Here is a 16,557-nt window from a genome sequence, read left to right as displayed (position 1 = left end):
TGTATCCTGACAAACATTAGAAAATTAACCTCAGCTCTGTTAAAGTTGAAGTAATGTGCATACACATTTGTACATAGCATTTCATTATCATCACCAATATTTGAACGTTGCTGGCATTTACTGAGTAGTCGGAGTAATGTGTCTGTACCTTTGCGCTTAACATGGCTTAATCATTAAGGCATAATGAAAACCGTACTATGTGGATAGTAATTTGCTTTCATGCTAAAGTTAAGAATGAGTCTCCACACATGAGGTCTCTCATAAGCAAAACCTTATTTGAAATTAATTATAAAATAGTCTATATTGCAAGGCACATCTATTAAAAAGTGACCAGTTTTGATAATCACATGATCATCTTCAGACGTTATACCATATGGATGGACAGTGGCTGTGAATGAAGCAGGAAGTGCTGAATGTTGTAGCATTTGACTATTGTCATTCAGCAGTTCATGCTCCGTGTATAGCCATTGTCCATCAGTATGGTTGACAGTCTGCAGATGATCATGTTATGATGAAAACCAGTCCCCTTTTAATAGATGTGCCTTGTGATCACTGACTTTTTCCAGCAGTTTATGAAATATAATTAAAGTAATAGATTTCCACTACCATTTCATTTCATAATTGTTTTGTTTTTGTCTGAACATTAATCTCAGTGAAATTACAGTCTGAGTACTTAGAACTCTTAAACTTTCATATAGCTTTTATACCTTAATTCCTTCCTCTTTTTGACCTCCATTATTTCTACCACACAAGTCCACACACATTTTTTCCTACTTTATAGTCCTCAACCTTCTAAAACTCAGGATAGATTGTTCTTATTCTGCACAACATTGAAGTAAATATATATACAAAAAAAAAATATTCATTGTTAATAAAATTACATTATAATTATTCTGTGTGTGTGTGTGTGTGTGTGTGTGTGTGTGTGTGTGTGTGTGTGTGTGTGTGTGTGTGTGTGTGTGTGTTCGCGCATGCGCAATGACTCATTGGTTCGGCTATTGAGTGAATGGTACCTTTACTCCTAACATATTTACATAAGTAATATTTTAGTAGGAATGTGAACATGATGTAATGTTATTTTAATGTGCATGTCAGCATGCCATAACTTAGGTTTATGGTGAAATATCTTGCCTGTTCTTCCCTTCATTAAGATGATGATGCTAACTGGGAAAAAATATTCTGGCACCACTAACTGTAATATATTTTTGGTGAGAAGGAAACACAATTAAGAAGTGCATAGGGCTGGATTTGTGAGAGGTACTTCTTATGGTGACTGCATAATATTATCATTTGAGTAGATGTAAATTTTTCTCTCTCACCCCTCTCTCACCCCTGTTCCTTTATTATCTTTCTCGTCCTTAAATTGTGCAGAGCAGTGTACAACACAGTAATACAGCAGTCAACAATGACTACCTGGCACAATGCTGTCAGCTAGGTAATATTTTTGCTGCAGTTAAAAGCAAATGACTAAGCTGAAGCCTTGCAGCCCCTAGTGACTTCTACAAATTTGGGAGTAGGAAGCCGATCAACCAATTTAAAGTTAACACACTGTACACAGTGTATCATTTGGCAGTAAGAAGATATAGCAATACACTTTAATCCTTTGGAGTAGTCTGTTCTGTGGGTAGCAGACTGGGCTGACCCATGTAGTTCCCACTCATGTGCAATTATTTCTCATCTCTTGTAGCAGTATTGCTTTCAGTGCCTCATTTTTCCCACTTCCACATATAACAATTTGACCAGATTTCTGGCTGAGTCACTAATGCAATTGGCTTACCCTGTGACTGGGGGACTGACCACCCCACTGTTTAGTGCCTTAACATCCAACTGACCAATCCTTTGCAGAAAAACTTGAAGCCATTAAATGTTGTATATTTACTTTATTTCTTAGTGTCCTTCGTTCCTGGCATACAACCAGATGGTGCAGACTAGTAATTCATGCTATGCACACTGATCAAAGTGAAAATCAATAGTCTGCAGGTGGAAAACTGTTGGCTGACATTTAGTAGAAGACTGACATAATTGCAGATTGAGGTGGTGGGATTAGAGATGCATGACCCTGAGCCACCTAACTTCACAATATATATCATAATAAAGGTGCTGTTGACAGCCCTAAAAAGAAATTCTCATAGCGACAGTGGTGTTTTTACCTCCGTTCATCTTATCGTGGCAAGTTGAAGCTGCATTCCACGGGGAGAATGAGGGTATTTTGTAAAGAATCCCTTCCCTTAAATACCTTCCCTTAAATACCTTCACAGTGTAGATTTTTTCTTATGTGACAGTGTACTCATGTTTATTTTCCTAATGTGATGTAGTGTATCAGTGTTTCATGACGATATTTTCACAAAACTAAAGGAAATATATTACAAAAGTGATTTTTAAAAAAGTAGTTTAAATCTATTGTGTGGTGAATCTAGCATAACACTGTAACATCAACTAGTAATTTTATACAAATAATGGTAATTGAAGACTGTAAAATAATTTCTGATAGGTCTCTCGTAACATGTTTAGTTATACTCATCATAATCTAGCTCTCATGCACTTAGCTGTGATTTATTTATTCTGAACATATTTTTATGAGAGCGTAATTTCATTACATCCTTGTTTAATTGGAGCTGTTTGGGTGTTCTAAAATCATGGAGCAACTGTAAGTTCCTCAATTATAATTTCATTCCATCAATACTGCTTTGTACTAAGCTGTGCTACAGGCATTCCTATGTAATATTGTTTAATTTGGGGTCCTGTTGCTATATTGATGTGCTGCTTAAATTTCGTCATATCAGATACATGTTCCAGTGGAACATTTTAAAAACTGCAGAAAAGTTCCACTTAGTAGTAACTGGTTGTGTCAAATGACTTTATAATGCTGAATTAGCCATTGTGGTTCTTGATAACATTCACGCACTGTATTGGAATTTTAATGCTTGCTGATTAGTGATAATATTTCAGTTATTACTCAAATGCACACCAAAAAAAATCTTCCCTAAACTCAGAGATTCAGTAACTAGAGAAACTGATACACATAATCGACATAATTGTATGTGATGTAAAAATAATTTTAATAATAAAATAAACAGAATTGTTGATGTGACAAGTGAAGAGTAGTGAGAGGGGGCAATCAATAAATTAGCTGTGGATAAATATTATATGAATATGTGACCGGTAGGAATAAGTTAAGGATTACTTAAAAGTGGGCTGTATGGGCTAAGGGAAGGTCCACATGAGTATGTAATTTGCAGGCATGTCAATTACTAAAAATTACAGCATCTGTCTTGCTATTGATGTCAGAATAATTTCTTTAATTGCAGGTCATTATGGCAGCTGGTATAAGTGCAGCAGTGTGTTTGGGCCTCTCAATATTTGCATTCCAAACAAAGTGGGACTTCACTGTAATGGGAGGTGTCCTTTTTGTTGCTGTCATCATACTAATGATTTTTGGTATAGTAGCAATATTTATTCCAGGCAAGGTTATTATTTTAATTTATGCCTCATTGGGTGCCCTCATTTTCTCTGTTTATTTGGTTTATGATACACAGTTGATGATTGGTGGCAAGCATAAGTATTCTATTTCCCCAGAGGAATATATATTTGCAGCTTTGAATTTGTACCTGGATATAATTAACATTTTCCTTTATATATTAACCATTATTGGTGTGACAAGAGACTGAAATTTGTAATTGTACATTGTCTTATTTTTTTCAGTTAAAATTATCAAAGTAGGTGTGCAAAAAAAATGCTGTTTGTTATTATAGTGTTACCATACTGTGTGACTGTAGAGTTAGGTCTATTCCTGATCTCGAGTGTATATCTTGTATGTATTAAATTCATTGTTAATGGTTTAAAGTTGAATGTGTGCAAAAACAGTTGTGCAGTATTGTATACTTTTAATAAATTGTAACAAGCTGTTTCACTTTATTGTATGGATATACAAATATGGATGTTTCACTCAGGTGTTGAAAAAAAAAATAGTCATAAGTTCTGCAGTGCTGGAACATTAAAGTTTCATCACATTCAAAACATATAACATAGTGGTAGAAATATTTTGTCCTCCTGTCTGATAGATTATTACACACGTGCAATTAGTATTCTGCCTGAAGTTGTGTATCAGCAGTTGGGGTGGGTATTGTGGAATGATACTCAAATGGCTGGGAATTTGTCAAATGCTGAAAGTTCACCTCCTCTGTATTTTCAGTGTCTTGAGCTTTTCTAAACAAAATGTCAATACTTTAAAACACATACTTGCACTCTGTGTCAAATAATACATATAATAATTGTGGTATTATTGTGGCAACAAAATTTAGCCTTATGAAAGATAATAAAAGAATAATACACTGTGGATCTGTGCAGATGTCTTGTATGTGAACTTGTCCAGCATTCGCCTTAATTAATAGGAAACCAGTTAAAATAGACAGTCATTCGTATGTGATACCAATTTGTGGATAGCAGCTGTATTTCATATGGTTGTTAAGTACTGATGAGGTTTGCTGTTAGAGAAGAAAATATTCAGTAAAAATGACTGAAGAAAAGAGAACCTAACAATATTGGTTCTCATTTTTAATATGGCAAAGTACATTAATGAGATGATTATGTTGCACAGTATTAAGATTTCCTAATGATCTAAAGCTACAGTCACTTAATCTCATACCAAACTTTTGTGTAGTGCATAGTAACATACTGTTGAAATAAATTTAGAACTGCATAGAATCACTAGCAGCTGCATCAATGAAAATAAACTCATGTTTCACACAATGGATACAAAAATGCTTGTAATCTATATGTCCATGTATGGAGATTCACATTTTAAGACTGACTGGATTTCTAAGAGCCATTTTCTTTAACAGATTGAAAGGGAAATGGTATCACATTCCTTGATATATGTTTGTGCTGGAAAATAGCTATGGGGCTATTATTGTATAAGCAATAATGATGCCTCGAGTAAATCAAAACAGATTTTCACAGGGCAGTGTATATTTATTGTATATTTATACTCCTGGTATTTGTAAATATTTAATTGTATTGATACAGATTTGATGTACTGATAGAGGGTATGTAATTGAAATACTACTGCTGTATCGATATACTGAATATCACTTTCCCTCCACTTTGATCTGATTTTAAATATTGCCATCTTATGTATATATGCAGTTAGGCTGCAAGCAGTGTTTGTTTGTTGTCATTGTCACTGCTGCTGCTGTTACTGCATGTGCTACCTGCCACAAATGTAATTGAATAACAACTGCTTTGATTGTAAATAATGGTGATAATAAAAGTAAATTTTATTGAACTTAATAATTTACTTATAATTATTCCATTTGTGCACAAGTTCAATAAATGGCATGTAATGCCATGATTACCTAAGGATTTTTGTAGTGGAATTGAATATGGTTATTAGTATATTATTTAAATTTGTTAATAGCCCTATGGAATACTGAATATCAGGATGGGCATAGAGGAGGCATTAGATTTGTTTACTTTACCATAACTGGAGCTATGATGTTGAAATGTTATGGTTGTTATTTAAGTTATTTTGATCTCTGTGTATCAAAGATTCACTATCCCAACATTTCTGATATTAGGTAAGATGAAAGAAATACAAAATTATTCAGTGAAAAGGCGATAGAAACAAAGGTGAAGGAAAATATAAAAGTAAATGTAATTCACAGGAAAAAGGTAAGTGTTGACAATTTTTGGAAAATAAGAGGCTCTACTTGAAGCTACAAACTGGGTAACAAAAATGGATGACACAAGAGATCTTCTTTGTGATGGACGAAAGAAAGATATATTAATTAACAAAGAAAATTATAAAGTAGTAGATCAACAGATTAGACTGAAGATAATTCAGGCTAAGGAAAATTATATGAAAGAAAAATTATGTGGAAACAAAAGAGTTCTATAAAGGATACTTTTGGAGTCCACACACAGGAATGGCAAGGAGGAAAAGCCAGTTTAACTTTTTCACTGCGGCTGATGCTAATAAGCACCAAAACAAGCCACAAGCCAGTCCGGCTGGTGCTTATAAGTGTCTGCACTCACTGTCTGATTACTCAGTCTAGTTGCAGCATTTAAGCTAGCATCAAAGCGTGTAAACTTTTGTTTTGTGTGGTCAGTTATTGAACATATATTGTTCGTAATGGCGGCTAGTGAACCAACACCTGGACTTTCCAATGTGAAAAGGAGCTGAAAGTGTTAAATTGACAGAGGAACAGTTACTTAGTGTACTAGACGACAGTGATTTTTCTGTGTGGTGAGGACGAGGCATACCACGGAGATTGTCATTTACAGGCTGCAGAAGAACTGCAGAGTGATGATAGCGTGGAAGCACAGTGTTTGAATCTGTTTCGTGACAGTTCCGAATCTGACAATACGGATCACGACGATTGTGTGGAAATCGACGACAAAAAAGAGCCCGACCTGTCTCACGGAGATAATTCAGGTGAGTCCTGGCGTAAAGAACTACATTATATGCAGTATCACCCATTTACGAAGGAAGAAGTTTTGCAAATTCATCCTGCTGGCAATTCTATGGATTTCTTCAGATTATTGGTAACAGACGAATTGTTGTAACTTGTAGTTGACGAAACGAACAATAACACAGTCAACATATTGCTGAGTGAAAATACAAAAGAGGGATCTTGGGCCTGTAAATGGAAACCTCTAAGTATAGGCGAATTACTAGTTTTCCTGGGTGTTTCGTTACATATGGGTAACATTAAATATCTGTGATTACAAGTCTACTGGAAGAAAGAACCACTGTTTGAGACTAGAGGAATAGCGATGAGTATAAGCAGAGACTGCAGGAAACCCAAAACGAGACGATAGTTTATATAAGATACGACCTATATTGGATTATTTTAACATGAGATTGTCTCAAGTGTATTACCTGGGAAGAGATTTATCAATAGATGAATCAATGATTCTTTGGAGGGGAAGACTGTCATCTAGACAATACATAAAAAGCAAACATAATAAATATGGCATTAAAATGTACATGCTCAACAATCCAGATGGTTTCATAAATATGTGCATTGTGTGCATGGGAAGCAGTGGAGATATGGGGGGAAAAGGTCACACTGAAAAGGTCATTTTGCATTTGATGGCAGAAAAGCTGCATGTTGGTCATCACATTTTAGCTACAACTCTGTTGAACCAAAAAACACTTTCCACAGGTACTCTGAAGTTAAATAGGAAATATAACCCCCGAAGACCTATCGCCAAAACTTGGGAGAGGGGAGAGAATTGCGCGGTATTCTAATGGAGTTATGATTGGAAACTGGAAGGATCGATGAGAGGTTTCCTACATTTCCACATAACATCTAAATGTTATGGAGCAAGTGGCGAATGCGCGCCACCAAATAGTCGTGAAACCTTTGCCTGTTATTAGGTACATTGCGTGTATGTCTGGGACTGATAAACAAGACCAGATGTTATCGTATTATTTATGGGAACGGAAGACTATCTGCTGGCCAAAAAAAACTATTCTTTCATGTTATTGACATGCTAGTTTTCAATTATCTATATCTGTACAACAAATACTCAGGAAATAAAATGATGTACGATTACAGAATGAACGTTATAAAGGGCTTCCTTCCATGAAATGTGAACAAGGAACATCACTAACACACACATGTTGTGCAAAAGCTGGAAGCTACTGCAGGAAAGAAGTAAGTTACGAGGAAGCGGTGTGAGAAGTGCGCGGAACAAGGCAAGCGCTTTGATACACCATACGAGTGTACAACCTGCCCAGACAAACCAGGATACTGCTTGAACTGCTGTATAATTTCCCATAAGTAGCAAAAACGTGATAATACCGGGGAAATTCCGATTATCAAAGACAGCTTCTTTTATTTCTTTTGATACTGCATGGTTTCTTTTTATGACGTGAAAGGTTAGAACTTTTTTTCACGAGCACTCGAAAAATGAGGTTTTCTTTTGTGTCAAGTTGACTTATTTCTTATTGCGTTGTAAAGTGTTCACTTCAGTTTTTTGTGAGAGAATTTGTTGTGTTAAATTTGTTTTACTAGCACTGCAACTGAAGTGATGGGGGAAGCCTCCACATAGGGTGTGTTTTGCTTACTAATTTGTACACATCTGGGTGTCTATGATAAATGTAGACGGCTAATTCTCTCATACCAGGAGCAAACATGCTACTAAATTGGTGACCTCTATCAGAGTCAATCTTAAAATTGCGCATTTGAAGTAAATATAATTTCAAATGAATCCAGTTTCCTTTTGCCTTCTTAAGAATTTGCGTTTTGGAATCCAAATTTTCCCTGAATGCAGTGGATTTGTTGCTTGTTTGAATAGTATTTTTTATTACATTATCGACAAATCACGAACATTTGAATGACCAGACAGCAAACTTTAAAACATGACCACAATACAGTCGCAGCTGATTTGAAGTAATGCATCTAAGGTGTCGTCATTAAATCAGTATAGAACATGATCCCACAGATCTTACCAGGTCTTGACTTCAGTCTTTAGCTCAGGTGTGCTTAGGAGTGGCGACTCCGAGCAGTACCTGCCGTTTCAGAGTGTTACCGGCCCACACTCACACATTGCCGGGCCGCACTGGAGAGTTGCGCGCCTGCACCGATGCTGCAGCAAAAGTGTTAAACAAAGATAAACAAGGAAACCTAATCCTTGGTATGTCCCAGAAACTTCCATGGGCAAAATATTTAAAAGAACATTTTGCGAAGACTGCAGCCAAGCTGAAAGAGGTCCACCCATTTGTAACATTATTGCTGGCAATGTAAGTGTAATTATTTAAAACTGCTAAATACTAATTCTCACTTTGGGATCTCATTGAGTAATGTCACCAAAAATGAATAATAAAAGATTCCTCCACCAGTACAGAACATGACATGCTTGTACTGAAAATTTAGACTTAAACTAGTAAGAATGAAAATGTCAGTTCTGTGTGATGTAAACTTGGGGGTAGAATTTAATATTTGACTTAGATCTTCATATATGATGTCCTGTTTTTTGTAATATGTTGCTATAAGAAATTGTAGCAATTTTGCTACATTTTGGAAATTGTCAGTGAAAGTTCAGGGGTTGCAATGAATTCTTTTATTACTGCACAGGTGGTGTGCAGTAGTGAACAATTGGCATTACAAACTGACTGCATCTTGACACGCAGAAAACTGGCTACAATCTGTGTTGTTACAAGGCCATTGCAAATCAATTCATACTTTTAGTAACAATCAGTAGTATTTTTTAAGATGCAAATTTGCAAAATTACAGTAGAAAATAAATACACAGAGATAAACTGTGGACAGAATAATTTATGTACATTATTTCCTGTTAAGCATGTATAGGTAGTTTGTGAAATAAAGAATTTAGAAATGTGAAACAAGGTAATATTCAGAAATTAACAATGAAATTACATTTGATTAATTTATTAGCAAAATATAAGTTGTGGTGTTGTCCTAAGAAATTGAAGTTGCAAATTAAATATGCTTTCATGTATTAGTAGTCACATACTTCAAAATGATTGCTTGGGCAGAAAACCAGTATATGTTTACATTTGCAATAAAGGACTGCATAATTTCTCTCTAATTACAGTGTTGCAAGTATTTTACATTGCTGACATATTAAACTGCAAACAATGATGGAAATAATGCATCCAATGCAAACAGAATATGAGGCAAATTAAATTCTAGTGAACATTGGTAGTCGTTAAAGAATTTAGCTAATTAGTGGCTTCAGTGTTAACAAAAAAATATTTGTACCAATTACAGAGTCTGGATATTAAATATACTTGAATCTGATAGTCATGAGCTTTCTATTTGGTTTTTAACCAGAAGTTTGCTTTTAACTGCTGTGTAATTCACATAGTAATTAGTATCAAATTGCAATATTTGAATGTTTGACAATAGTTTATATGCATATCTGAGGCTGAAATGGTTTCTCAGAAGGTGTTCTGTATCACATTACAGGAAGTGAAGTGGAATATACACTAAAATGTGAAAAAATGAGGAAATTATCTTAACCAGATGAAATGCCACTGGAACTCCCAAAGCTGACAGAAAATTACCAACTGCAGGTACTAATTGATTTATATAACACTGTACACAAAACAGGGTGCATTACAACAGATTGGCTAAAATCTGCTTTTGTAGAAATACCAAGAAAGATTAACACAAAGAATGTTTTGAAGACAGAATGGTAAGCTTGATTTTACATACTTATTTTCCTCAAAATCATTCACAGTCAAATATACCAACAAATATACAAGTTAAGTGAAAATAAGCTTGAATACTATAATGGCATGGCCTTATTTGCAGTGAAAATTTTGATCCAAAAAGGCCTAGATATGAATCAAGATGCAGTGCTGGGAGTCACTGATTATGAAATAGCTTTTCACAAAGTGAGACATGATAAACTGATGAGACTATTGGAAAAAAGTGAAATAAACCATTAGGATATTTGAATAATTAGTAATTCATATTGACAAAAGACTGCTATTATCAGCTGTGACAGAGGAACGTAAGATATTAAGATAATGTGAGGAGTAATAAAAGCCTGTGGTCTATTCCGATTCCTAATGAACTATCATTTGGAGGCAATCTCCTGGCAAGTATGTCAAACATAGAAACAGGTATAACAGTAAATGCAAATTGATTAATAATGTACACTATGCCGATGACTCTAGTACTGGCAAAAATGGAACAGCTGTAGACCCTGAAGAAATAGTCGGAACAATTTTGGCCTCAAAATGAATTTTAGTTTAATCAAATGCATGATTATTAGCAAAACTGCAAAGAGCATATCAGGTATTACTATTGACACTATACCCATTAAAAGATATCTAAATATAAATATCTGTTCTTGGATAATGATAAAATTCAGTCAGACCCAGGAAATCAAAAGCAGAATTGAACAGGAGATGAGATCTATTTTTACCAACCATAACTTAAACTTGCTACTGGGACACTGAATGATTACATGTTATGTAATCCTAGTATTCTTGTATAGAATGGAGAGACAAACAGTTGATAAGGCAGTAATGAAGAAGATTGAGGCATTGAAAATGTGTATAGAGTGTTAAAAACCCTGGACACAAAGAATTACCGATTAAGAAGTTCTAATAAGTATCAATAAGAATAAGGAATTGAAGAACACAGTCAAAATCAGAACACTAAAATATTTCAGCCATATCATTAGAGGAAAAAGTTACAGTATTCTAAGACTCGCAACAGTTGGAGAATTTGTAGGGAAAAGATCAATAAGAAGAGGGTGAACATTGTGGCTACAGAATCTGAGTGTTTTGGGTGCACTTGTCTAAAACCATTTAGATTCCCAAAATCAAAAACTAGATTGTTCGTAATGACAGCTAACCTGTGAAGAGAGGCAGCTCATTAAGAAGGATCTTCTCAGAACTCACAAAATGTGAATGGACATTATTTTACGAAATATTAGATTGATAAGTAAGGTCAGACTGGACTAGCTAGTCCACTTTTACAGAAAGGCCAAGGTACAGTTGAACTTAAAACGTGATCATTGGTAGCTACACATTAAATACAAGGGAAATCATTACTGTGTTAGGAAAAAAAGCACATTATGGGCTTTGAGGGCTTAAAAGTACAGGGATATATGTAATTGACATTTTTCCCAAGACTACAGACACCAGCTTCATTCTTCAAACAGGGCTGCAACCATTTCCTGTCCATTCATATCAATCTAAGCTAATCCCAAAGACTGTGGATGAAATACAAAAAAAGATGATGATGTTGCTCAACATGTAATATGTTTATCAATATCCAAATCTGCACTTAATTCAAGCCATATTTATCTGCACATATTTTGTATGGAAGAGAATTATGACTTGGAGGAATGCTTGTGTGTCAAAAATATGTTACTTGTGTAAACAGACAAATTTTCAAGATTTGTATTTATGGTTATGTGCTCTTAGAAATAAAGTGTGCAATTTATTTTAAAATGTTTTTGGATACACAGCTGATGGCTATATCTGAGGTTCAGTCATTTGCACATCCAGTCAACAATTTCCAATTGCATGCCAATACTTTTATCCCAAAGCCAGGCAATTATTGCTTTGTGCTGTAATATTACACATGATCACATTGACATCCAGGTATAGCTTTAATAAAAGAAGTACCCATTTCCTGCAAAACAATATTATATTTTCTGTTAATTGTATCACTTGATAAAAAATATTGCAGGCAGTGTGACAACTGTCCAAGTGGACTGTCACGCTTTCTTATCCCATATAACGTACAGGGCAGCCAGAAACAGTGTGAAGAGCTTGGAAGAGTGTTGCAGGGCTGGTTATGCTGAGAAATAATTGTTAGAAAAAAACTTATATGTCGCAATATATCTGAATTAATTATCTTTGAAGTTAGCTAACCAGGCTGTTGCATGCCCAAATTCAAGCAGCTCGCCAGAGACGGTGTTGCCAAATGTGTTCTTCTTTTGGTTTCCAAAAACCAAACAAAAGAGCAATACAAAATTAGCCATGGGCCAGTAGTAAGAATAGAATAAAAGGCAAAGTCTGAGCACTCTTGTGCGTTGTCGTCTACACTATGGGAACAACAGACCCTAATTGTACCTGGCAGGCAGCATGAATTTGTGGGCAACAGCACTATTAGCTAACTTCACTGCTAATTAACTTGGAAAAAGCACAACATATCAAATTTTTTGTTAGTTATTTCTCAGCACAATAATTACTGTAAAAAACCCTTTCAAGATTTTCAGACTGTTTCTGATTACCCTGTAGACATATTAAACATTAGTTTCTGCCCCCCACTCCCTTTATCACCTTCTCCGTGTAAATTGAGACACAATAATGCTTTAAACAAGGCTGGTTGACTTAAATTAAGGATAAACAAAATGTAGTTAGCAAGCAAGTTGTCATGACCACAGTAATACTGCACAAGCCTACCCAAGGCACTGCAGTCATCTGTATGTACCATATAGTTATGCTTGAGTAGTAGCAGCAAGCAGTGAGATGTTACCTGGAAAAAATTTTCTGGTATGCCCAAGCTGCCAGATTCGTGCATGTGTAAAGCAGTCTGAATTTTAAGTAAAGGAGGGGGGCGGTAACGGACTCCACGTGACCCATACCTGTGTTAATGGTCTGTGATTAATCCATTGTCTCTTCATTTATGGCTGTCACATCAAATGAAAACAAACAGATTTCTGTAGCTGGGAGTTACCTAGTGAATTAAAATATAATCACAGAAGACTAACATATATTATTAGTTTGAGTTTTCTGATTTTGTTTCCATACTGTTAGCAATAAAGCATTATTTCTCTTGCAGAATATTGAAGTTTTTTTTTTTGTTAATCTGCTGAAGAAATTTGGCTTTTATTAATTTTTTTCTGCAGAGACAGTCCATTTATTTGAAATGAAGTGTTTCATTCCACATTATTGTCTAATCTCAACTGTTCACTCATTTTCAAGTGCACATTTCCATTTTCTGTAAGTATGGCATCGTGCCATAACAAAGAACCAAACATGAGATAATATGGTACTGGTACTCTAACAAAATTGACATCTCAAAAACCAAACTGATAAGTTGTATACTGAAGTAGGCATTTTAGTATGGTTTGCAAAATTCTGATGGTCTTTGAGTATTCTCTGATGTCCTGTTTCTTTTATGACATAATGTAAGGTCTTTTAATGCTATATACACACAAATATATATAAATTAATAGGGAAACATTCCACGTGGGAAAAATATATCTAAAAACAAAGATGATGTGACTTACCAAACGAAAGCGCTGGCACGTCGATAGACACACAAACAAACACAAACATACACACAAAATTCAAGCTTTCGCAACAAACTGTTGCCTCATCAGGAAAGAGGGAAGGAGAGGGAAAGACGAAAGGATGTGGGTTTTAAAGGAGAGGGTAAGGAGTCATTCCAATCCTGGGAGCGGAAAGACTTACCTTAGGGGGAAAAGGGACGGGTATACACTCGCACACACACACACACATATCCATCCACACATATACAGACACAAGCAGACATATTTAAAGACCAAGTCCCAGTCATGTGACTTTCCGCTCCCGGGATTGGAATGACTCCTTACCCTCTCCCTTAAAACCCACATCCTTTCGTCTTTCCCTCTCCTTCCCTCTTTCCTGATGAGGCAACAGTTTGTTGCGAAAGCTTGAATTTTGTATTTATGTTTGTGTTTGTTTGTGCGTCTATCGACGTGCCAGCACTTTCGTTTGGTAAGTCACATCATCTTTGTTTTTAGATATACAAATATATATAAATTTTCACTTGAAGAAGACTAAGCAGGCAAATTTTGTCAGCAGTATTGAATAAAATATTTTGTTTCAAATATATTGACAGCTTTAGCAGAATTTTACAAATCTTCCTTCCATGAAAAACAGTGTTTTTCCATCAAAAGACGTTTCAACAATTGTCTGGTACGTCCTCCAGTAATTAAATAACTTATTCTCCTCAGTTCTAGTGCATACAAGCAACTGTCTTTTATTTTTGCAACTGTATTTTTGTAACTGTCTTTTATTTTTGCAAGAAATTTGTATTCCTTCTTACTAGCTTTTTGCAATGCTGTGTGGATGATAACTTGATTAGAAATGCTACATAACAGTATTGCAGAGTTCAAAAAAGAAAAAAAATAGATATCTATGTTAAAGTGACCACATAGCAAAACATAAGGGTACTTTGAACTGCAGTGTCTAGTTTTGAGATGAATATTATACCAAGAACTGCTTTCTTCTTTTGCCTCCCTTATCTGGCTAGGGTATCATAAAAATGCCAGCCGAAAGTACAATAACTCAATGAGCCCCTGTGAACGACATGGTCAAATAATATCCCAGTACGCACGAAATTCCAAATAGAAATGCGACAAAAAGCCTATGAGCAGAACAAACATTGAGTACGGCTCCCTACATCGTTACAGTTGTGCAGTAGTGCTTGGTTTCTGGCTCTCTTTGACAACTGCTCAAATGAACCTTCGGAGGCATGTCCAAATTTCAGCAAACTAGTAAGTGCCCAAATGTTTTAAGTTTTCATGCTTTTCAAAAGTTAGGTCAGTAATTTCTAACAATATGATTAGAACCCAAAACTTTTAATTAGAGACCAAGTGGACTCCAGTGACAAACATTTGCAGTTATCTACTAGAATAGATAGACTGCAATGTCAAGTATGGTCTGATCTATATGACCAGCGACATGGGAACCAGTCTGGAGCCTTTGCTACGAGCGCGCAGATGTACGCACAGTATGGAGGCAAGTTCAAATCATAACAGTCCAGCTTTGTAGCATTTATTATGACAACAGAATACTGGATTTTTGCCTTCAGATCACACTGTGTTTATTTAGGATGGTATACTTTTAATTTCACTCGGGTGTCAGTATATTTCCATATTGTACTGCCAATGGAGATGACTCACTGATGCGCATCCATAATATGATTTCATCCTACATGACCACAAAACTTACATAAAGGCCTCGGTGACAAGAATTAGTAGTAAATAAATGGAGGGGTCTGCAGAAGAAAGTGTTAACCCTGAATTTAGTAAGTATAAATATTATGAGGGTCATTCAATAACTAAAGAGACAAATTGGTCTGGGGAAAAAACTGTTAGTAGGGCAAGTTTGGTACTTTTATGGGTTTAAGTTGGCATTACTGGGATAAGCCCTGATAAGCTGATGTATCAACATTGTTTTGTTTATAACCTCAAAAGTACATTTCAAGATGGTGAGTCCGCTTCAAACATCCACGTTAGTTGAACTATGTTCTGTTATTCATTTTTTACTTGCTGAAGGCGAGAAACAAATAATTATATATACTGTAGAATGTCTAAAGTTTATGGTGAAGGTGGTATGAATCTTGCCAATTTTTACGAGTGGGTAGAGCAGTTCAAAAATGGTGCGACTCAATGACTGACGAATATCGTTCTGGCTGACCAGTTGCAGCTTGAACTCCCTCACTTGGAAGTTGAATTGATGAAACTATTCGTGCTGACTGCCATGTGACTGTGGAAATGATAAGAATAAGAATCTTTATTAGCCGTTCAGTATTTTCTTATAGAATGGGCTTCGTCAATAAGTTCAATTACAGTATAAAGATGGTTATATTCTCATAACAATGTGTACATAAATCATATGAATGTTAGTGTAGTACAATAGCACACATTTGTAATTTTATATATTGTTAATTTTACAATAAAAAAGAAAACATTAGACAAATTTATATTAAGCGGGGAGTATTCATGTTGATGATATTATGTCATTATCATATACATGTCGATAACAATATGTCATTATCCTAAGATATTGATACAAATATAGAGCACTTGACATAGGACTATTATGCCTATATGTCAGACATTGTTTTTCCAAATTTAGGTCCTACTACAGGCAGAGGTACCTTTCTCTATGTTAATACAGCAAATCTGCCATATTACAATCTTTATATTCATCAACTGAGTATAATGCTTTACCTTTGAGCCATTGACCCAATGTTGTCTTAAATTTATTTTTAGATACTGTTTGTACAATTTTAGGGAGCATATTAAACAGTTCGACGCCTACATATTTATAACTATTATGTA

The 16,557-nt window shown here is 35.2% G+C and overlaps 1 protein-coding gene across 2 annotated transcripts in view; it reads left to right on the top strand.

Annotated features, from left to right (window-relative positions):
• LOC126475172 (protein lifeguard 1-like) overlaps positions 1–5,284 on the top strand; it is a 38,016-nt gene extending 32,732 nt beyond the window's left edge. For both annotated transcript variants that reach the window (XM_050102802.1, XM_050102801.1), the window contains exon 5: positions 3,309–5,284. In XM_050102802.1, the coding sequence (XP_049958759.1) occupies positions 3,309–3,668 (360 nt within the window). In that variant the 3' untranslated portion in view covers positions 3,669–5,284. The remainder of the gene's footprint in view (positions 1–3,308) is intronic.
• The last annotated feature ends 11,273 nt before the right edge of the window (positions 5,285–16,557 follow it).

The sequence above is a fragment of the Schistocerca serialis genome, chromosome 4 (assembly GCF_023864345.2).
Source record: "Schistocerca serialis cubense isolate TAMUIC-IGC-003099 chromosome 4, iqSchSeri2.2, whole genome shotgun sequence".
Lineage (NCBI taxonomy): Eukaryota > Metazoa > Arthropoda > Insecta > Orthoptera > Acrididae > Schistocerca > Schistocerca serialis.
The sequence above is the reverse complement of the archived record's forward strand: the minus strand, read 5'-3'. Positions and strand labels throughout refer to the sequence as shown.